General features: G+C 45.3%; 1 protein-coding gene across 1 annotated transcript in view; it reads left to right on the forward strand.

The window, feature by feature from the left end:
- Positions 1-24245, forward strand: part of VWF (von Willebrand factor) — a 171899-nt gene that overhangs the window by 142352 nt on the left and 5302 nt on the right. The window contains 5 exon segments of the mRNA XM_030939152.1: positions 772-921; positions 5348-5458; positions 7735-7915; positions 8968-9008; positions 9533-9649. Of these exon segments, the coding sequence (XP_030795012.1) occupies positions 772-921; positions 5348-5458; positions 7735-7915; positions 8968-9008; positions 9533-9649 (600 nt within the window).

Raw genomic sequence — 24245 nt, forward strand, 5'->3', positions numbered from 1 at the left:
TGCTATTAGGGCATTCACAGGATGGAGACCTATTTTGCATAGCTTTGGAGGGCATACTTGGGATTAATTTCAAAACTGACATTAAGTCCCCTGATCAAACAGCTTCCTTAGCTCCTCATTCCGAGAAAAGGATGTCCGAGCATTGTTTGTGGTGTACATCCCAGACTTTCCACGTTTCCCTTTCAACCAACCTTTTTGATCTCTTTTCCCACATCTCTGCCAGAGCCTATGGTTCTTCCAAATGGGATCCCTTGTCTCTCAAACATATCCCCTGCTCTGTGTCCCAGAGTCTTTGCTTTCTATGTTCCTAGTCATCTGTGGGTAAGGGGACACGCGTTCATAGCCCCTGCGCAACTTGCTTGTAAGTAGGCAGAGGGCTAGATGAGGATGGGCTCCAAGTCCAAGGACATTACTGGGTCTGGGAATGTGGGTACAGCTTCTCGATGACATAGGAAGGAGTGAAGTGCAGTGAAGGCAGGAAGACGTGAGACCAAGGCAGCCAGTGTGTTGTTTTCAAGTCTGTGGACCATGAAGGCCTCACGAGGGGCCACCCCTCAGAGACTGGGGATGGCTTTTCTAAGGCTGGCAGGCAGGGAAAGGAAGAGGGCGAAATCTGTTTTATAAGCAGTCCTGCATATGGGTAGAGACCACATTTGGTTTTATTTATTGCCACATTCTCAGCACCTAGAGCGCCTTCCGTGTAGTAGGTGCTAACTCACTGTTTGTTTCAATGAATGAAATGAGTTCACTCACGAAATCTTACGTCTACAGGTGTGTGTCCACCGAAGCACCATCTACCCGGTGGGCCAGTTCTGGGAGGAGGGCTGTGACGTGTGCACCTGCACTGACATGGAGGATGCTGTGATGGGCCTCCGTGTGGTCCAGTGCTCCCAGAAGCCCTGTGAAGACAGCTGTCGGTCGGTGAGTGGGACAGAGGGGCTGGGCACGCCTGGAACCATCAGGGCGGGAAAGTAGAGGAGGGAATCTTAGGAAGGGCAAGAAAGGTTCTTTGTTTTTTTTTGTTTTGAGATAAGAGACTTGCTGTGTCGCCCAGGCGGTAGTGCAGTGACACAATCTCAGATCACTGCAAGCTCTGCCTCCTGGATTCACGAGGAAGGGCAAGAAAGGTTCTTCAGTGACCTCTGGTTCAAGGCTAGGGGTGTGGAAGAGGGGAGGGGTTAAGGCTGGATAAGAAGAAAAAGCATGAGCAAAGGATTTCTATGTCTTCCTTCTGCAGTTCAGGCCTTAGCTAATGGTCACGTCTGTTGTATGGCCTTACGTCTAAAGGACCGGTGGAGTAGGTTTGAGCAGAGACGTGGGGAGGACTAAATGCCTAGAAAAAAGGACTTGATTTCCCTTTTCTTCCACCCTCATATATCACCTTCGCCTGTCCCTAGAACAAACGTATGCTCTGAATTTTCTAGGATTGTCCTGGTTCCAGTGTACTCTGGTGTTTCCATGTAGACTGTTGATTTTCAGGCCATGTTTATAATTTGAGGTACGGAAAACATGATCCCTGTTCCCCAAATCCAGTTTGTGGCGGCTGCCCCTGAGGCTCCTGTGTGTGCTGGGGCGCCCTGTTCTGGCATGTTTAGGACTGATCAGACCCTAAAAAGGGAGCATCAGTCTGCAGAGAGGATTGTAGGGCAAATTCTGCTTGCTGGTTTAATGCGATTATTGCTACATTATCAGCAGATAATGATATTAAGAGAAGAGGTGCCAGGGCGGGCAAGCACATACATCTCATGATTGTTTTGCAAATGTCAACGGCAGTGAAGACAGAGCTCCTGAAGGTGTTTTCTAGGTGAATGGTTTGATGGCAGAGGAGAGCCTGAGGACAGATCCCGAAACCCAGGCCCTTCACCTGCTGTTCTGGCTGCATTTGGGTACTGAGAGTGAGTGGAGTTGCTCAGTACCTTTGAGAGAGGATGATGCTGTGGTATCCAGGTGTTCTTTGGGAAACACTAAGCTTTAGAAACCCTTTGGTTTTCATCTCCTCTCACAGGCCACCTGAGGCCAGGGAAATAACTTGCTGTCAAATAAAGAGAAGTGCTGTTTACAGGTCATTTTTAGGATATTGACACCCAATATATTTCGTGTTTCAGTGGGGAGTTTTGCTTGCAAAGAATAGAACCCATTCAGACTAACTACAATAAGAGGGGATTTGTAGAAAAGATACAGGAGGATCTCTCAGACAGGAAGTGTAGGATTTGTAGGTGGGCACCATGGTCCTACAGCATGTCTCTCCATTTGTCCTAAGAGCTGGTATTTCTGTCCATCTGCTTCAGCTCCTCTCTGCAGGCCAGCTTCCTCTGTGCAGAAGTTTTGCTTTCTCATACATTTTTGTTTGCACACAGCTTTATCAAATCTCACTTCAACTCCACACAGCTTTTCAGATCCATGGTTCATCCTTTTCCAATCTGACTTAGTCAGGTCTTTGTGTTTCATGGATCAGCTTCTCAAGAGGAAAGTTGACAGGCCCAGCTCAGCCCTTGGATTGGGTCCACTGTCCAGTTCGTACTCTGGTCCAGTCAACTAATGGGGGAGCTGCAGATCCTGGGGTCTAATCCTGGCTGTGTAGAAAAGCTGGGGGCAATTTCAAAAAGAAGATGGGTAGGGAGGTCAGGGCAGGAGTGGAGGAGGAACCGTGTCTAGAACTCTTGACCATGTGATTGCTCTAGGGAATCCAGTGCCCTGTCTTAGAGGCTGAATGTTCACATCTTCTGGGGAGGAGAAGGGAGCCTCGTGGTTTAAAATCTCAGGGGATGTGGGAGGCTGGGCTTGGATCTGTACTGTGTTGAGTGAGGTGGGAGCTTAGGTAAGTTACAGAGGGTCTCAGACGCCATTCTGCAAAGAGGGTAGTATTGTTAGCATTAATAGCTCTGCTCTGACCTCAGAGGCACTTGGGCTCTTATCTCCCAGTCCATGTGTTGTCTAGGTTGTGACAGAAAAGAAAGAACAACACTACTGTCACACCCTGAAGCCACAGTCTGCAGAAACACACTTTCGCCAAGCTCCTCCGTAGCTCTCTGCTCTTCACGTCAGAGGAGTGGCAGCAGGCAAGCAGGGGCATTGGCAGCTTCTCATGAATGTTCCAGGTGGGCCTCAGGTGATGGCCTTGCTTCCATGTCCATAGTGAGAGGAGGCCTCCACCTCTGTACAAGCCTTTGAGGGGATTTTCCATGAAGGCTGATGGCCGTCTGACTCCTCACCCGTAGGCTCCTGAGTCAGGTTCAGTCAAGGTGTAGGAACTGTGTTCTGAGAAACGGAAGGAAGTCTGTTAGATTTTATTCACTCTGTGATACTCCTCAGGAGGAAGAAGAGGGAGGGATGTTCTTCCCAGTATCAGACAGGAAACAGGACCACCCCAGGGAACGGGGTTGGCCGGAGCCCCTGTAGCTCACAGGAAGCCTGTGGACACTGGAGGGGTCCTGACCCGAGCCGGGAGGCCGTCCTGTTAGGCTGGTTCAACCTGCAACTGCAGTGTTGCAAAAGGGTCAGTCTGATCCAGGAGGAGCTCTTCAAACTGTGCTCCTCAGACCACCTCAGAGGGGACAAGTGACCAGAGCTTGGCATCTGTCACCTCCATTTCAGTTACTGCAATTGTGCTTAAAGGATCGTGCTGCTAGATAAATTCATAATTTATTGTTTAGTGCGTATGTTTTCAGGTTGGGTGGCTAATAGACCTACTTAGTTCCATTCTTACTTGGGAAACCAATGAAAACAGGATGGAGAAGAGAGCCAGGAGAAGAGCCTGGGATGTGTATTTTGATACAAGATATCAAACGTAGATATAAGTGAGGGAATTTGTCGGAGGAAGGGAGAAGAAAGCATTGAAAAATATAGGTTGGACCCTGGTTGTGCAGCCAGGAAACAGGGTTGCTGTGGGGTGTGGAGGGGAATCTTAGACAGATGGAAATTTGGAGGCATGGCTAAAAGTGGGTGTGAGAAGCTAGTGGGGCTGTGGGAACAGGCATGTGGCCTGGGAGCCATCCATAATATTGACACTCTTTGCCCATGGTGAGAGGCAACAGGCAACGAAAATAATATGCGGATCTCGATCACTCAGCCTTCTAGAGAGGCGCGCGAGAATGACAGCAGATCCCTAATGGTATTAATTACTGTCTTCTGTGTTCTTTGAGTCTTTGTTTCTGGCTCCCTGAGACCTTGTTTTTCTCTTTAATGCCATTTTGTATGTTCTGCTGTATCATGGAAGGTGTGTACACAGGTTGAGTCATCCTAATTTGTTGTCTCCTCCATAGTACCTAGCTAGTACATCGTAGGTGCATGGTAAATGACTTGAATCTTGGCTGATAAAAGCCTGGAGACAGCTCACTGCACACTGCTGGGAGGTGGGCAGGGATGTCAGTAGGTCTCGTGGAGACTGAGTGGGGTTGAGCCAAGTCTTGGGAGTGTTGAGCCCTTCCAGAGAGAGGCACATGTGTTGTGCATCTTCAGATTCTGCCCTGCTTGGGAGTGTGCTTGGGGAGTACCGCAGGCTGCTGTCCACACCTGTCCCACGCCTGTCCCACGCCTGTCCCACGCCTGTCCGGAACAGCTGTGGTTACTCTTTCTCTCTTAAAGACACAGCTCCAAGATGGAGCATAGTCCTGGATTCTTTTTTCTTGGCTCCTGGGACAAACACACTGTCATCACTTTGACTATTCTTTGTGTAGACTTTTCAGAGGAGGGTTTCGGTCTATTTTCATGATGCTTTAGCCAGATTGGAGGACCTTCTAGAGGCAAGATGGGCTGACAGACTCCCAGGATGGTGTTCTCCCTGGCGTGCTTTCTGGGGAAGGTTTGTCTGTTGCTGTCTCATCTCATTTTTCTTTTGTAAAGAACACCATACCCTATAAATTACTAGGTCAATGTCAAGTAACCTCTTGGGGAAGCCCAAATCAGCACATTGGTGAGTAGTATTGGGATCAAGTGTTCGTCTTGTATGGGAGGCTAGCCCTGCGAGAGCAGAGACTGGATCCCAATCATCCTGAGTGCTCCCCCCGGTCAGTGAGGGGCCCTAGAGTTGGCCATGATGGTAAGCTGCTGCTAAGTGAACTCTGAGCTGTCTTTAATACTCCCACAGACTGGATCATGGTCTCTCTCAAACTGGGATCTTTCAGGGAGCAGAATTATATCTCTGCAGCGGATGTAAGACTTCGGTTAGTGACCTAGTAGTTGCTGCTGCTTGGCATGACCCTGAGCCTGGTTGACAATAAAGACGAAAATGCCCAGACCAGCGATCACTCAGCAGAACTCCAGGGCTCAGTACATAGGAGGCGTAGGTAAGAACCCCTATGTCTTTGCTGCTCATCTGTCCTTACTCTGTTTTTTTTTGCTTTTCCAGGGCTTCACTTATGTTCTGCATGAAGGCGAGTGCTGTGGAAGGTGCCTGCCATCGGCCTGTGAAGTGGTGACGGGCTCACCACGGGGGGACTCCCAGTCTTCCTGGAAGAGTGTAGGTCTAGGCCCCCGGGATGGGGAGGAGGGCATATTGGGGCCGCTCCAGGGACCAGTGTTGACCTTAGTTTGATCTCATTCCCTGCCCTTTGCTTTCCCCACTGGGCATTTCACCCGGCTGTTGGTGTTACCCAGATGCCAGCTGGGATGACCTGCCCCTTAGGAACTAGTTAAGACTGCCTCAGGCTTCCCATTTTGTAGATTTTGGGAGAAGCCCAGGGCCCTCTCGGGGTATGCATGCTCTCTCATTCACCTGTGAATCTGAGGTGCTGTGGCTGAGCGCTGGTTTTGGGATGGCCTCATCACCCCTCTGAAGTGCCACAGGCTGCAAGTACTGTTCTGGACCACACTGACCCAGGCAGGGTCCCCAGACCTTTTCACTGATTTCTACTGAAACCTCCCTGGTCGTTTTAGGGACGTGGAAAACTTTACAACCCAGAAAAGGAACAGTATTTCCCACAGTCCCTCGGCTATTTCTGCAGGTCTGGCTGGGGCATCTTGCCAGCGCCCCATCGCCCCACTCTCGTCCTCTCCTGGCTGGCCCACCCCCGCCCGTCCCTTCTTGTAACACAGAGCAGTTCAGCTGTCCCCTGTGTGCTGCCCGGTGCTCTCTTAGACTCTGATGCTCATCAAGCCATTTTCTTAAAAACAGAGGATTCCGTCTTTGGGGATTTTAGTCCAGATGCTAGGAGAATCACAGTTCTTTCAGTCTGGTCAGAAGGATAAGGTGTGGGTAGTGCCAAGTCCTGGCAGCCTTGGGAGCTGGTGCTGGGAGGAGGTGAGCTGCCCGTATGGGCCTTCCCTCTGTCTCCCTCAGTAAGACCAACGTGCTTCCCTTAGAGAGGAAGGCCAAGGGTCTGCTGTCTTGTCCTGAGCCTTTCCCATCTCCTACCCAGCCTCGTTGCCTTTCTCCTCCCCAGTGATAACAGAATGACTCACTGAGCTTTTTCAGGTGAGTTTCCACCTCCCCCTCTAGTCCGAGTTGCCTATGTGTGCCCTTCCCTGTGTTCTCCCCTCCCCACCTTTTAGTGCTTCTGCTCCCATGTGCCCTGGATGGAGGCAGGTTTTATTCCTCCTTCCCAGGGTCAAGGTACAGCTCAGATCAGAGGCTGCCCCATCCTTGGAGGGGCGGAGAGCCGGTGCCTTTGTGCCCAGTATTCCTGCCCCTTTTCCCATCTCTCATTTCCCTTCAAGGCCCACCCCACTCTGCCCCTCATCAGTGTTTGCAAAACATAAGGTGACCTGGGCTTCTCTCCTCTACCTCAAGTCTCCATCTTAACTAAAAGACTTGGGTGATGGCAATGGTTTTGCTGCTGAACCATGTCGGGGGCAGCGGGGGTGGTGGCAATGGATGCTCTTAATGGGCCAGTGGCCAAGGCTCCGTGAGTAAGTAACCAGAGGAGGGAGAGGTCTAGAGGGTGGAATCAGGCCTGCAGGGAGTCAGGAGTGGGAGGTGAAGAGAATGGCTGCAAGTGTTTGGCATTTTCTACACTTCATTTGGAAGGAGAAGAAATAAGCGGGCACTAGGAGAAGTAGGTCAGGGCCTGAGATGGCGGCAGAGGGCACCTGGTTACCTATCTGTGTGCTGGCCGACACAGGGCACTCGCGATGACATTTTCTGGGGAAGATCCTCCTGGTGACTTTTCTGAACCATGGTCTTGGGTCCTTTCAGTGCTTTTGGCCCATGGTGACAACCTTTGAGATCAGGCTACCCGCGTGCAGCCCTGCACTCTTCATGGACAGATTGCAGGGGTGTCAGGGTCCCAGGCCAGCCTTCTCAGGCTTCTGCCAGCTCCCTGTCTCCCCCTACTGTGGAGGCTTCTGCCAGCTCCCTATCTTCCCCTACTGTGGAGGCTTCTGCCAGCTCCCTGTCTCCCCCTACCGTGGGAAGGGGGCACCAGGCTGGGAAATGGGTTGGGCTTCCCCGCTGCACCTTCCGTCTAATGGCCCACATTGCTGCTTCTCGGCCAGAGTGTCTGAGCTCAGCTCAAACCAGTGCTGAGGAAGGGAGGGTGAGTCCCCTGGCTTCTCCAAGGTGTGCTTGCCTGGGTGCCTCAGTCAGGTGATTTTGACCCAGACTGTTTGCGTGGCACTCACTGAAATGAGTCCTACTCATTCCCCTCCATGGGCCCTACCCTGTGGTGGGACTTACAGGTTAAGCCAGGCCTCATGTCTAGAGTCCAAACCAACTCCCTGAGAGAAGAGCACCTTCCCATTGGGACCCTGGGCTCTAGCCCTGCCCCAGCTTGTTGGACTAATTCTGATGCCCTTCAGGTCGGCTCCCACTGGGCCTCCCCGGAGAACCCCTGCCTCATCAATGAGTGTGTCCGAGTGAAGGAGGAGGTCTTTGTACAACAAAGGAACGTCTCCTGTCCCCAGCTGGAGGTCCCTGTCTGCCCCTCGGGCTTTCAGCTGAGCTGTAAGACCTCAGCGTGCTGCCCGAGCTGTCGCTGTGGTAAGTCGTGCAGGCTGGGGCTGTGCTGGGCTGGACTGGGCCCCATCTTTAAGACTTTCTTTCCCCTTTTGGCTCCTGAATTCTTTGCCTTTTTAGCAACTTAAGGAAATGGATAGGACCGAGATCTTCCCATCTGTTCCTACTGCTTTTATGAGAAAGCAAATAAAATGAGAAAACTGTAAAATTTCCCGAAGATGACTACATAGCGAGACTGGGATTTGACCCTAGGTTTCTCTGATTTGGAGACCACCTTTGTACGCTGTGACGTTTCACCCTGGGGAAGGCATTCAACTTGCCACTCCGACCCTGTCAACAAACAAACAAATGGCAACAACAACAAAAACTAGTTCTCTCTGCCATATCCTGCTCTGAATTTTGTTTATTTATTTATTTGTTTGTTTGTTTGAGGTGGATTCTCACTCTGGAGTGAGAGGCGCTATCTCTGGATAGGCTGGAGTGCAGTGGCACTATCTTGACTCACTGAAACCTCTGCCTCCTGGGTTCAAGCGTTTTTCCAGCCTCAGCCTTCCGAGTAGCTGGGATTACAGGTGTGTGCCACCACGCCTGGCAAATTTTTGTATTTGTAGTAGAGATGTGGTTTTGCTATGTTGGCCGGGCTGGTCTTGAACTCCTGACCTCAAGTGATCCACCCACCTCGGCCTCCCAAAGTGCTGGGATTACAGGCGCGAGCCACTGCGCCTGACCACTGAATTCTTGAAAGTGAAAATTTCAAGAGTAGCATTTTGTTTTTTCGTAAACCCAAACATCGTCCCATTTATCCCATCCCTTACACGTAAATTCACATAAGCAAGTGCTGTCGCTTGGAGAATGGACGGGGCTCTTCTCACTGTGGGCTGCGTGGGGAAGGGAGGCTGCTGTGGGCTCTGGCAGTAGGACCCCCAGTGCTGGGTTGTGGGGGGAAAGGGCCGACAGATACAGGAGGGAGGCCCAGCCACGGAGGAGGAGCCCCAAAGAGAGCAAGCAGCCTGCTCCCTGGTCTCAGCGGGGGGTGTGTTGTGCCCACTCTCACTCTGCACTTTTCTCTCCCTCAGAGCCCGTGGAGGCCTGCATGCTCAATGGCACTATGATTGGGGTGAGCCGCTGCCTTCTTCTCCAGAGCAGGTGGTGGGGACAGGGAAAGGGGGTACTGCGGGAAGGGTAGCAGGCAAGTCATTGTAAAGCAGAAATGAAGGAAACCAGGGAGACCTAACCCCAGCTTTCCACTGCCTGCGGGACATCCCTGGCATCCTGGAGCCCAGGCTAGGACCATCTTCCTGACTCTCGGGCCTGTCTCACACTCACTTCCTGGCCCCCACCTCAGGCACCTGTGCGTTTCTTCTGTGCACAGAGAAGCACTCTGAAGTCATTGCACATTTTAGTCTGTCGCCTCTGCCTACTGCCTGGGCTGCCTCTTTGGCATGAAAGCTCTCACTCTTACCATCTCAGTACTGGAGATGGGAGGACAGTAAGGCAATGGGCCATGGGAGACAGGAGGAGCAGCAGAGCGATGGCTCGTGGGAGCTATGGGTGGGTGGGCAGGAGACAGCATATGGGAGTAAGGTGAGGGGGGAGATTGGGGGATGCTGGGTGGCCTGACCCTGGTGCCTCTCGTTCCAGCCTGGGAAGAGTGTGATGATCGATGCATGCACGACCTGCCGCTGCACAGTGCAGGTGGGGATCATCTCTGGATTCAAGCTGGAGTGCAGGAAGACCACCTGCAATCCCTGCCCCCTGGTAAGAGAGGCTCGACGGGGACCGAGGGCATGGACTGGACGCTTGTGGGACCCAGGCAGTGGGACCTCACTGGGGTCTTTAAATAAATGAATCTTTCATAATTTTCTGATTATAAACAATATTTGACAATAATGAAGAGACTGAAAGTCACCCACCCAAATTGCATGCCTCAGAAATAATTATAATTTTGGTTTTATAAGTTGCAAATATTTTCTTCCAGAGTTTCCAAAATAAACACAATATTTGCCAGGCTTATGAAACTATGTTTACAGTTCCGTATCCCTTTTTGTATATTTTAAGAAATAGCACCACTGTTCTTTGAAAACATTAAAAATTAGTCAACAAATATTTATCAGACACCTCCTATGTGCAAGGCTCTACACAACATTCCTTTGAATGGATGTGCCTCATGTATACAACCAAGCTATTACGGGACATTTGGGTGGTTTCAGATATTTCACCCTGTTTTTGCCAGGGCACGCTGACAATGCTTGTTCTGAATGCCTCCTTGAGGCGGTTCTGAGAGGTGGACTCATCGTTTCTCCTTTGGCAGATGAAACTGGCATTTCCATGGTTTCAGTTGTGACTTTTAGTCCTGCCTCACAGGGAAGTTTTGAACCCCATGGCCTGCAGCTCAGGAGGGGGCCTTGGCTTCTTCCTCAAGCTCCTCTCTGGATGTGGGGCTTCTGCTGTTTGAGAAGATGCCATTGGTCAGAGGAATTTCTTGTGAGCTAGATGCATGACCTGTGGGGATGGCTCTTTCAGAGAGCGCAGGGAAGTGCTTGTCCCTCAGCTCTGTGAGGCCGTCGGGGGGCTGCAGCAAGGTGGAGAGGAGCCACTTATAAGCAGGCAGCACAGTGGCCAGAGGGGCAGGGGTGGGGGCCAAGAGGTCGTGCAGGTGTGTTTTACACTGTTGAGGACAAGGGACAGGTAGATTATTCTACATCTGTGTTCTTCATGGCACTTAGAGCTATCAAGCTCAAAGTGTGGGCTTAATCAAAGAAGTATGGAGTGGATAGGTCTGTAGGAGACACAGCTGTTTCTGAGAGAATGATTCAGAGACAGCATTCCTTAATTAGGAAGAAGGTAAGTATGTGGTTTTCCTTTTGCTTGTTTTTTTTAAAAATCCCAGTTGATGTTTTAGGATTTGGGGCCCAGTTGTGTGTGTGCGCGTGCGTGTGTATTGTGTAACAACCCACCTAGAACACATCTGGGCTTCCATATGGAATGAAACAATGCTGCCTACAGTCTTGTGACATCCCTTTTTCCTGGAATGTCCACTGAAGCCCAATCAGGGCAGCCAGGAGACAGCGGCCGGCCCACCCCGATGCCGGCTGGTGGAGACGGGCCCTGCAGCCTGCTCCCTGGAGGGCGGGCCCACTCTCTCCCTGCAGTGCCTTCTGGTGTTCAGAGGGAGCCACAGCTGCTTCCTCTGTGTCTGGAGAAATTCACCTTTAGAATCCAGCCTCAGATGGAGGTTTCCAAATACTCAAAAATCCATGGTCCCATTTGGCCTGTGTATTCTTCTTCCTTTCCTCCAAAATTCTGGTATCTCCCAGGGGAGTGCAGCCACCTCCTGTCTCTTGAGATCCCTTAGATTCCCTCTCCCTCTATGCATCTCTCAAGCCTTGCTGAAGCCGGCCTCTGCTGATCCCGTTCTAGCTCAGCGTCCTCCGCTAGTCTTACTACGTCTTCTGCCATGGAAGGTCTCTGGGACATCTCCTGGGGGCGGGGGTAGCTGTGGTGAATTAAGGCTGGGTAGATCGGCTTGAACTGCGCACATCGGGCTGAAGTGTCAGCATTGTCCGAAATGTGAGTCTTCTGTTGCCTCCCAGGGGAGACAATGCTTGTACCTAAAGGGAGAGCAGCAGAAGGAGGTTTGCGCTGATGCGTGGTCGAGATGAGGCTTGACAGCTGACCAGTCGAGGAAAGCACGAGGAAGAGGGGTCACCCTGCCGTGGAACCCTGGAAAGGCATCCCGGAGGAGGGCCACCCTGAGTGGACCTCGAGCAATGAAGGGGTTGAATGTCGAATAGACCTTCCAGGGAAGGGCAGGGTGAATGCATGACTGGGAGCCAGAAGCCAGGGTTAGAAAAGGGAAACACAAGGAGGTGGATGGGAGGGCTGCAAGCAGTCGATGGAATACATGGAGAGGGGCCATGGAGGGTGTGCAAGGCAGTTTTAGGAGGACAACTGTGTGAGGAAAGCAGGACTAACTGGCTGCTCAGACCTAAACAAGCGAACTCGGGGGCTGGCTGGGAACTTGCTCAGCAGGAGGAGGAAGAGGCTGCTCCTGAGAAGGATGTTTCCTGCAACAATCCAGTGTTCTGGGGAAAACCCAGAAGGCAGCTCTGCCCTCTCCGTGAACGAAGGCGTGTGGAACACATACCGTAGCCAGCAGCAGCCAGGAAATCCAGCAGTGCCCAAACAAGTGCTGTTCATCGTGCGCAGCTGTGGTCTGGTCCTGCAGGGCAACAGACATGCTGGAGAGTGGGCATTTCCTCTATGCGCTCTCCTCGCCTCCCTTGCCTCTTCCAAGCCCCTGCCACACCCTTAACACCATTGCCCCCTTCTGCTTATTTTCTGCCTACTTTCCCTTTTCTTCCAAATCTTTCTTCTCCCGTAACTGCCTCCACCTTTGCTTTTCTTGGCCTCACTTTGCCCTCTGCCTCCTGCTGTGTGGATTTTGCCTCCTCGACTGCTCTGTCCTCACTTGCTTTTCCTCCTGCCTGCTTCTGAAGACATGTCAAGTTCATGGTTTGATTTATGAGAACAAATGGTTTAAATTAATCTCCAAGCAAGCTTACCGACTCCTAACCTTGATCTTGGGACAGGTCATCTGTCTGGGTGCTCCAAATTGACTTGGTGATTCATAATAGAAAACCCTCAGGACCCCATTGAATGGATCTCTGAATGGTGATCACTAAATGGGGCAAAATGAGAAAAAGAATGACAACAGAGTTGGCTTCTCACAAAACTAAATTGATTCTTTAAAAAATTCTGGGATTATGTGATTATGTTCTTTCTGTTTTTTGGGGGGTACGAAGATGGAAAGGGTCAAAAGAACTTTTAATTTTTTTCTTCTAAAGAAAGCAACACTAATAATAATTTTTAGGGAATGATGAGACAGTGGATGGTAGCTTGGTAGCGTTTTGGTTTTATTGATTTATTTATAGACAGAGTCTCGCTCTGTCGCCCAGGCTGGAGTGCAGTGGTGTGATACTGGCTCACTGCAAGCTCTGCCTCCCGGGTTCACGCCGTTTTCCTGCCTCAGCCTCCTGAGTAGCTGGGACTACAGGCGCCGCCACCACGCCCGGCTAATTTTTTTTTTTTTTTGTATTTTTAGTAGAGACGGGGTTTCACCATGTTAGCCAGGATGGTCTCAATCTCCTGATCTCGTGATCTGCCCACCTCGGCCTCCCAAAGTGCTGAGATTACAGGCGTGAGCCACTGCGCCTGGCTGCTTTTTGGTTTTTATTTTATTAAAATTGTTTAAAACACTCTTACTTTGCAAAATAAAAAGTTGCCAACCCTGTTTTTCTCCCAGTCCTGCTGTCTCGAAGCTGCTGCTTTGTCCGACGCCAGTATAAATAAGGGGATCTTACCATATGCCACCGTCAAGTCCCTAGCTGCACTGAGCTGTGATTGCACCGCCTGCACTCCAGCCTGGGTGACAGTGCCAGACCTTGTCTCAAAAACTAAACAAAACAAGAAAACAAGTTCCTAGCTGAACTTACCTCCTCTGTGAGGGTAGGGGTGCCGATGAGGGGCCAGATGCTGGGGATACAAGAGAACAGCAGAGACACAATTTGCAACTTCCCATACTTAAGGGAGAAGTTTTTTCCAGCATTGTATGGGAGTTCCGGTTACTTCCTCACCAGTGCTTGGTGTTGTCATGCTTTTCCATTTTAGCCATTTGGAAGTGATACCTGCTAGCATTTTTTCGTTACTGCTTCTCTAATTTCAGAATCTTCTAGTAGTTTAAATTTGCATTTCTCGGTCGGCTAATGATGTAGAGCATCTTACATACTTACTGGTTATATCATCTTTTGTGATGTGTTCAAGCTTTTGGCCATTTTTAAATTGGGGTGTTTGCCCTTTAATGATTGATTATGATTTTTTTCTGTATTTTGGATACTAGTCCTTTATAAGGTATCTAATGAAATATTTTCTTTCAGCCGATGGCTCAGCTTTTATTTTTCTTCATTGTGTCTTTTGAAGATCAGGAGTTTAATTTTGATAAAATTCAGTTTATAGATGTTTTTGTTTTATGGTTAGTGCTTTTCATGTCCTGTTTAAGAAATTTTCGTCCATTTTAAGGTCATAAAGATAGTATCGTATGTTTTCTTTTATTTTTATTTTTACTTTTTGAGATGGAGTCTCGCTCTGTCGCCCGGGCTGGAGTGCAGTGGCCGGTTCTCAGCTCACTGCAAGCTCTGCCTCCCGGGTTTTTGCCATTCTCCTGCCTCAGCCTCCGAGTAGCTGGGACTACAGGCGCCCGCCACCTCGCCCGGCTAGTTTTTTGCATTTTTTAGTAGAGACGGGGTTTCACCGTGTTAGCCAGGATGGTCTCGATCTCCTGACCTCGTGATCCGCCCGTCTCGGCCTCCCAAAGTGCTGGGATTATAGGCTTGAGCCACCGCGCCTGTTTTCTTTTAGAAGCATTATAGTTTAGTTCTATGTTTAGGTCTATGATCCATGAGGAGTTAAATTTTAAATATGGTATAAAGTAGAGGTCTCCCGTATGGCTACCTAGTGGATCCAGCACCATTTGTTGAAAAATGATCCTTTCCTTATTGAATTACGTTGGTACCTTTGTAAAAAATGAATTGCTGGCCGGCTGTGGTGGCTCACACCTGTAATCCCAGCACTTTGGGAGGCTGAGAGGCAGGCGGATCACGAGGTCAAGAGATCGAGACCATTGTGGCCAACATAGTGAAACCCCGTCTCTACTAAAAATACAAAAATTAGCTAGGTGTGGTGGCAGGTGCCTGTAATCCCAGCTACTCAGGAGGCTGAGGCAGGAGAATCACTTGAACCAGGTGGGGCAGAAGTTGCAGTGAGCTGAGATCACACCACTCTACTCCAGCCTGGTAACAGAGTGAGACCTGTCTCAAAAACAAAAAACAAAAACAAAAAAAGAATGAATTGCCTGTGTATGTATGGATCAATGGCTAGGTTCCTTTTTTTCTGATCCTTTAATTTGTCTATCCTTATAGTCACACTACTGTCCTGATGACTGTAACTTTATGGTTAGCCTTGAAATTAGATAATTTAAGTTCTTCAACTTTGCTCTTTTTCAAGATTGTTTTGGCTATTTAATGTCTTTTCAATTCCTATATAAATTTAGAGTCATCTTGTTAATCTTTATTAAAAGAAAGTGTTTAAAGTGTGCTGGATTATATTGAACCTATAGGTTAATCAGGAGAGAAAGGATATCGAAACAATGTTGAGTTTTTCAATCTATGAACATAGTATATCTCCTCAATTTTTTAGGTCTTGCTCTCAGTCTGTGCTGCTGTAACACAATACCTGAGATTGGGTAATTTATAAAGAACAGAAATTAATTTTTTCACTGTTCTGGAGGTCCAAGATTAAGGTACCAGCAGATTTGATGTCTGATGATGGCCTGTTCCTCATAGGCAGTGCTTTCTCATGGCATCCACATGTGGCAGAAGGTGGAAAGGCAAAAGGCACTAGGGCATTCCCTTTGACTTTTTTTTTTTTTTTTTTAATAGCACAAATTCACTCATGAGAGTGGAGCCCCCATGACTTAATCACTTAGGCCCCATCTCTTAATATCATCAGTTGGGGATTTAAATCCCAACATAGGAATTTTGGAGGGACACACATATTCACATCTTAGCAGTCTTCTTTAATTTTTCTCTGCAATGATTTTTGTGTGTGTGTGTGTGTGTGTAGATGCACAAATTTTGTTACACTTATTACCTAGTATTTGGATGATATTGTGAATGGAAGTTTTTAAAAATTTTTATATTTTGTTTGTTGCTTTTATAAAATTAGTTTTTATATTTCGATCTTGTATTCTTCAGCCTTGCCAAATTCACTTACTAGTGGTAGTAACGGTGTTTTTTTCTTTCTTTTTTTTTTTTGAGGGGGCAGATTCCTAAGGATTTTCTTCATGAGCAGTTACGACACCTTCAAATAAAGACAGCTTTTTACTTCTTTTGAAATCTTTATACATTCTCTTTTGTTTTTCTTGCTTATCAAACTGGCTGATATAATCAGCACAATATTGAATAGAACTGATGGGAATGTTTTGTTTCTGAGCCTGGAGGGAGTTAATTCATTAAGTATGATACAGTTGGATGTTCAACAGCAGCAGCGCCCAAGCTTTTTGGCACCAGGGACCAGTTTTGTGGAAGACAGTTTTTCCATGGACCAGGGTTGGGAGAATGGTTTTGGGGTGATTCAAACGCATTATGTTTCTTACGCACCTTATTTCTATTATTATTATATTGTAATATATAATGTTATAATTATATAACTCACCATAAGGTAGAATTAGTGGGAGCCCTGAGCTTGTTTTCCTGCAGCTAGATAGTCCCATCTAGGGGTGATGGGAGACGGTGACAGGTCATCAGGCATTAGATTCCCGTAAGGAGCACACAACCTGTATCCCTTGCATGCGCAGTTCACAGTAGGGTTTGGGCTCCTGTGAGAATCTAATGCTGGCTGCTGATCTGACAGGAGGCGGAGCTCAGTTGGTAATGTGAGTGATGGGAAGTGGCTGTAGATACAGATGAAGCTTTGCTTGTTGGCCCGCTGCTCACCTCCTGCTGTGCAGCCCAGTTCCTAACAGGCCATGGACCGGACCAGTACTGGGGCCTCCTGTCCTATGGAATATTGAAGAAGTTCTCTTCTATTTTTTTTAGTGCTGAGAGTTTCTACAATGAATGGGTTTTAAATTTTGTCAGAAAGTTTTGCTATATATTTTAAGATGACCATATGGTTCCCCGTTAATTCTGTTAACATGAGGAATTGTATGGATTGATTTCACATGGGGAGCCAACCTTTCATTCTTTTGATAAACCCCCTTTCTTCATGACGTGTTATCCTGTTTCACATCTGCTGCTAGATCCATTTGCTCGTATTTTGTTAAGGATTTTTATGTTTATGTTAAGAGGGATAGGTTTCTAATTTTCTTCTCTTCAATGCTTTTGTTAGATTTTGATGTCAGGGTTATGCTCGATCCAACAAAATATGGTGGTGTTTTCTAAAGAGCTTATGTAAAATTGGTATTATTTCTTCCTAAAATTTTTGGCAGATTTCATCAGTGAAGCTTACGAGGCTTGAAACTTTTCACGTGGAAAAGTTTTATATATAAAATTCAACTTTTAAAATAAAAAGACAGATTTTCTGTTTCTTCTTGAATTAATTTGGTAAATCGGTTTTTCATGGAACTTATCCATGTATTTAAGTTGGTCAAATTTAGTTACACAAAATTGTTTATAACATTTCCGTATTATACTTTTAACATCTGTGGAATGTGCAGTTGTAAACCTTCTATTATTTCTAATACTGATAATTTGTTTCTTTTTATTTTCTTGATTAGCTAGAGATTTTCTTATTTTGACGGCTTTGTCTATTATAATATTATATATTGATATTATATTATCATTAATCTTTCAAAGATCCAACTTTTGCCTTTGTTGTTTTACTTTTTATATTTTTATTTTCTATTTTATTGATTTCTGCCCTTATTTTTATTATGTCCTGTCATTTAATGACTGGGTCTAATTTGCTCTTCTTTTACTAGCATCTTAATATGGAAGCTTAGCTCATGATTTTCTAGTATAAGCATTTAAAATATAAATTTTCCTTCAAGAACTGTTTTTGCTGTACTCCTCAGATTTTGATATATTGTTTTTTATTGTCTCTAGATAAAAATATTTATTTTTTGATCCATGGGTTATTTGAAAGTATTCTATTTAATTTTCAAATAAGGTGGTGTGTTTTTCAATACTTTATTGTTGCTAATTTCAATATAATTTCATTATATTGAATAATCTCTAAGATTTCACAATCTTTACATTTATTTACTTTTTTATCGAGTCAGGCTCTGTTTATCTATGTTTACATTTTTATGGCCCACAATGTGGTCTGTGTTTGTGAATATTCCGTGTGCATTTGAGAATAATGTGTGCTCTGCAGTTTTGGAACGTAATAGTTTATTATTTCCAACTAGGTCATATTGGTTATAGTTTTCCAAATCCTCAGTGTCTTCATTTATCTTTTTCCTACTTGTTTTATCAATTACTGAGAGAACATAAAAATCACTGACTAAGATTATGGATTAGCCTATTTCTCCCTTTAGTTGTATCCATTTTTGCTTCATATATTATGAAGCTTTTGTAGATGCATACATATTTAGCGTTCTTATGTCTTGATAAATCTATTCTTTTGTCATTATAAAATAACCTCCTTTATTTTTTAGAGATAGGATCTCACTCTGTCGCCCAGGCTGGAGTGAAGAGGCGCAATCATGGCTCACTGCAGCCTTGACCTCCCAGGCTCAGGTGATTCTCCCACCTCAACCTTCCACCTAGCTGGGACTAGAGGTGCGTGCCACCATGTCCAACTAATTTTTTTGTAGAGATGGAATTTTACTGTGTTGCCCAGGCTGGTAATGAATTCCTGGGCTCAAGCAATCCTCCTACCTCAGCCTCTCAAATGCTGGGATTACAGGTGTGAGCCACCACACCCAGTCACCTCCTTTATTTTTGGTAAAATTCCTCATCTTAAGCTGTCTCTAGTCCTATCTAAGCTTGACAACAACGGACCAAGATAACAAACTAAGAATTACAGTCAGTTATTCACTCATTCAACATATATAGCATCTACTATCATTTATTGAAACAAAGGGATCAAATCAGTGAAAGAAAACAGATAAAAATCCTTTACCTCTTTCCCCTAAGTGAAGAGTAATCTTTTTTGTTTATTTATTGTTTTTGAGACAGGGTCTCACTCTGTTTTCCAGGCTGGAGTGCAGTGGTGTGATCATGGCTCACTGCAGTCTTGACCTCCTGGGCTCAGGTAATCCTCCCATCTCAGCCTCCCAGGTAGCTGAGACTACAGTTGTGCACCACCACGCCTGACTGATTTTTTGTATTTTTTGTAGAGATGGGGTTTTGCCATGTTTCACAGGCTGGTCACCAACTCCCGGGCTCAAGTAATCTTCCCGCTTGGGCTTCTCAAAGTGCTGATATTATAGGCATGAAGCCACCACACTGGCCTTGTTTGGTATTAATACACCTGTATCAACTTTCTTACATTGGCTAATTTGTCTATTATATCTTTCTTTTCAACCTATCTATCTAAATTAAAAGTGCATCTCTTGAAAACAACATACTAATTGAGTTTTGCTTTTTAAAATATAAAGGTGACAATCTCCCTTTAATGTAAGTATTGATACGGTTGGGGTTAAATCTGTTCTTTTGTTATTCATTTTATCTGCTGTCTTGTTACTTGTTCTGTTGTTAATTCTTTTTTGTCTTTTGGTTCAATTGAGGTTTTCCTTTTTTTCTTTTTGTTAGTATTATATCTCCTCTATTGACCTTTTCTTTGTATTTCTTCATATTACTATTTTAGTGGTTGCTCTAGACTTATCACAGTCCACTTTGATTTAATAATACAACATTTCATGTACAATATGCTTTTTCCACAATTTGTACTTTTGTTGTCATATAGTTTACTTCTGTATAAGAAGAGATAAATTCCACAAGGTATTGCTATTATTTTTGCTTTAAACAGTCATTAAAAAGTGAACTGAAAGTGATGTTTTATATTTACCTACATATTTATCATTTTCAGTGCTCTTCCTTCTTATATATCTGAATTTCCATATTATATCATTTTCCTTCAGCCTAAAGAACTTCTTTTAGTGCAGGGCTGGATGACATTTCTCAGATTTCATTTATCTGAAAATGTCTCTATTCTGCCTTCATTTACTGAATATAGAATTCTAGGTTGACAGGTTTGTTTTAAAATTTCATCACTTTAAGTATGTTAAAGAAATATACTTTTGGCTTGTGTTATTTCTGATGACCAGTCAGCCGCCATTTTTATTGTTGTTTTCCTTTTTGCATTTCCCCCCTTCTACTGGATGCTTTAACGGTTTTTCTTTGGTTTTCAGAAGCTTGAGTATATGCTTTTGAGTAATTTTCTTCATACCTTTTCTATTTTGGATTCATAGTTTCCTGGATTTGTGGGTTGATTTACTGATCAAATTGAGAAAAAATTCAGTTATTATTTCGTTAATATTTTTTCTGTTCCATTTTGTTTAACTGTCTTTCTGAAACTAATTACACGTACATTCACGTGTTGCTTAACAATGGGGATATGTTCGAAGAAATACATCGTTAGGTGATTTTTGTTGTGCAAAGATTGTAGAGTGCACATATACAAATCTGGATGGTCTAGTCTACTACATAACTAGGTTATATGGTATAACCTGTTACTCCCAGGTGACAAACCTGTATGGCATGTTACTGTGCTAAATACTGTAGGCAACTATAAAACAATGATTAACATTTGTATATCTAAACACATGTGAATGTAGAAAAGGTACAGTAAAAAATACATAAAGGATAAAAATGACATACCTGTATAGGGCACTTAGCAAGAATGGAGCTTATAGGACTGGAAGTTGCTCTGGGTGAGTCAGAGAGTGAGTGGTGGGTCAGTGCGAAGACCTAGGACATTGCTATAGACTAGGCTACCCTAAATTTACTAAAAAATACTTTTCTTTCTTCAATAGTAAATTAACTTTTAGCTCACTAAATTTTTTTTTTAATTTTTTAAAATTTTTTTAATTTTTTATTTTTTGAGACGGAGTCTCACTCTGTCGCCCAGGCTGGAGTGCAGTGGCCGGATCTCAGCTCACTGCAAGCTCCGCCTCCCGGGTTCACGCCATTCTCCTGCCTCAGCCTCCCGAGTAGCTGCGACTACAGGCGCCCGCCACCACGCCCGGCTAGTTTTTTGTATTTTTTTTTTTTTTTTTTTTTTTTTTTTTTGAGGCGGAGTCTCGCTCTGTCGCCCGGACTGGAGTGCAGTGGCCCGATCTCAGCTCACTGCAAGCTCCGCCTCCCGGGTTTGCGCCATTCTCCCGCCTCAGCCTCCCGAGTAGCTGGGACTACAGGCGCCCGCCACCTCGCCCGGCTAGTTTTTGTATTTTTAGTAGAGACGGGGTTTCACCGTGTTAGCCAGGATGGTCTCGATCTCCTGACCTCGTGATCCGCCCGTCTCGGCCTCCCAAAGTGCTGGGATTACAGGCTTGAGCCACCGTGCCTGGCGTAGCTCACTAAATTTTAAAAGCTTTTTGATTCTTGTAATAACACTTAGCTTAAAACACAAACACATTGTACAGCCATACAAAAATATTTTTTCTTTATATCCTTATTCTAAAAGCTTTTTTCTATTTTAAAAATTTTTAATTTTTTTTAGCTTTTTTTTTTTTTAATTGAAAGAGGGTATCATTCTGTCGCCCAGGGTCGAGTGTGTAGGCATTATCATAGCTCATTGCAGCTTAAACTCCTGGGATCAACTGATCCTCCTGCCTCAGCCTCCCAAACCAGGGGAACTATATGCATTTCTTTTTTTTTTTTTTGAGACGGAATCTTGCTCTGTGACCCAGGCTGGAGTGCAGTGTCGCGATCTTGGCTCACTGCAAGTTCTGCCTCCCGGGTTCACGCCATTCTCCTGCCTCAGCTTCCCGAGTAGCTCGGACTACAGGTGCCCACCACCACACTTGGCTCAATTTTTTTGTATTTTCAGTAGAGATGGGGTTTCACTGTGTTAGCCAGAATGGTCTCGATCTCCTGACCTCGTGATCCACCTGCCTCGGCTTCCCAAAGTACTGAGATTACAGACGTGAACCACCACGCCCTGCCGGCATTTTTTAATCTTTAAACTTTTTTGTTAAAAATGAAAACTCAGCACGCACAGTAGTCTAGGCCTACACAGGGCTGGAATAATCAATATCAGTCTTCTACCTCCACATCTTGTTCCACTGGAAAGTCTTCAGGGGAAATAACACTTATGGAGATGTCGTCTTCTGTGATAACAATGCCTTCTTCAGAAATACTCCTGCAGGACTTACCTGAGGCTCTTTCACAGTTAACTTTTTATATTTTCAGTAAATATAAGGAGTATCTCTAAAGTATTGATGAACCAGTAACATAGTTGTTTATTATTATCAAGTACATAATTGTATGTGCTATACTTTTATATGACTGGAACCACAGTAGATTTGTTTACACCTGCATCACCACAAACATGTGAGTAATGTGTTGTGCTCTGAAGTCACTAGGTGATAGGAATTTTTCTGTTCCATTGTAATTTTATGGGACCATTGTCATACATGTAGTCTGTTATTGACTGAAACATTGTTTTTTGGCTCATGACTATATATTATTAAACCATTGGTATTATTCGATTGGTCCCTGGGGCTCCATATATATATATTTTGCATCTTTATTCCTCTCTGTGCTTCAGTTTGGGTAATTTCTATTGATGTCTTAAAATTCAAGGATCCTTTCTTTTCTTGTGTCCTGTCTGCAGTTAATCCAATCCAGTTAATTTTTTATTTAGAGTATTGTGTTTTCAAGTTCTAAGATTTCCATTTGATTTTTTTCTAAAGTCTCCAGATTGTTCCTAAAATTCCCTTTCTATTTTTCCATTATTTCCTCTAGACTCTTTAGCATATTTATCATAGTTATTTTAAAGTTCCTGCCTGCTAATTGCAATATTGGGGCCATTTCTGTGTCTGTTTATATTGAGTGATAATTCTCTTGGTATATATCAAATTTTTCTATTTCTTTGCATGAAATTTTTTTTTACTATGTATTGGACATTGGTGGAAGATATGTTGAAGAGACTCTTCTTATGTTTATAATAAAGGTTAGGTTTGGTTCTAGAATGTGGTTAGATTATTGGTGGTTCATTTTGAACTATAGAAGTCTTGATTCTTAAACTACATTAGGGAAGGTCTATTTCTGCATTTTTCTTAGCCGTAGGCTGAATATTTTAGTCCTGAGACACAGTGTTTACTCTGAAGGCTTGTCCCTTATGAAGTTCCAGTGGAAACCCAGGTGTTTACCTAGCCCCTCCAACTTGCTAGAATTCAGACTGCAAACTCGCTCCTGTGTGGTGTGTGGCAGCTGAAATTTCTGTTCAGGTCTTTGAGCTTTCCAGCTGTTGTTTTGTCTCTGGGCTCCTTGTAGGCTCACCTATAGATGTATAATTAAGGGATCAACCAAACAGTTCAGAGGAGTTTACATGCAGATTTAGGGGCTGCTTCTTTCTGACTTCCTCTTTTCTGGCATTTTTCCCTTTAGTTTCCAGCTATTCTAGCAGTTTCAAATGCTGTCTGCTGAGTCCTCAGGCAGATACAACTACAGTTTTCTGCTTGAGTTCTGACTGTCCAGTGCCATACAGATGGCTCTCATGGGAAAAGCCATTTAAACATGCTTCTTGTCCATTATGGTTCCTTTTTTCTTTTTTCTTTCTTTTTTTTTTTTTTTGAGACGGAGTCTCGCTCTGTCACCCAGGCTGGAGTGCTGTGGCCGGATCTCAGCTCACTGCAAGCTCCGCCTCCCAGGTTCTCGCCATTCTCCTGTCTCAGCCTCCCGAGTAGCTGGGATTACAGGCGCCGCCACGTCGCCCGGCTAGTTTTTTGTAGTTTTTAGTAGAGACGGGGTTTCACTGTGTTAGCCAGGATGGTCTCGATCTCCTGACCTCGTGATCCGCCCGTCTCGGCCTCCCAAAGTGCTGGGATTACAGGCTTGAGCCACCGCGCCCGGCCAAGGTTCCTTTTTTCAAGGATCAAATGATCTAGACTTTCTTCTTGATTTTGGTCTTCTTCCAGTGCTTTTGAACAGTTGCTTTAAATATTTCATCAGTTGTTGATAATCATCACCTGCAGGAGGGTTAGTGCTGTAACTCACTATGCTATAGTTAGTGCTATAACTAACACTGTGCTATAACTAGAGCCAGACCTTCATCAAAAGTTTCTAAACTGAGGAGGGAAGGACAAGAGTAGATGTAGGCTTTAAGAAGGTCATTCTGGCAGCTCTGTGGTAACCTGTAGCAGGGGAGCAAGAATGAAGGTAGGAAGACAAAATAAGACTATTACCAGAGTCCCTGGTAGATGATGGTTATTTAGACTCGATGATGAAAGAGGATACTGGTCATGACAAGCAATGGATGAGTTTGAGATACATTTTTGGCAAGATTTGGTGGTAAGCAGGGGATGAGAAAAAAGGGGAAGTCAAGGATAACTCTCAGATTTCCTGTTTGAAAGACTGGGTGATAAACACCATTTACCGAAATAGGGAATACCAGAGAAGGATGAGATTTGGGGCAAAAATCTAATTTCCTTTTGGATGCAAGTCTCCAGATGACAATAACATGTCCAGTAAACAATGGAATTTGTAAGTCTGAAGCTCAGGGAAAAGGTCTCATTTAATAGGTCTGGTTGCTGCAACTTGAGTGAGAAGTACACATGCAGAGGGAAGGAATGCTACCTAGGGGATTGAGAACTGACAAAAGCTAGTTGGATGTTGACTTTCCGAAT

The sequence above is a fragment of the Rhinopithecus roxellana genome, chromosome 10 (assembly GCF_007565055.1).
Source record: "Rhinopithecus roxellana isolate Shanxi Qingling chromosome 10, ASM756505v1, whole genome shotgun sequence".
In the NCBI taxonomy this organism is placed as follows: domain Eukaryota; kingdom Metazoa; phylum Chordata; class Mammalia; order Primates; family Cercopithecidae; genus Rhinopithecus; species Rhinopithecus roxellana.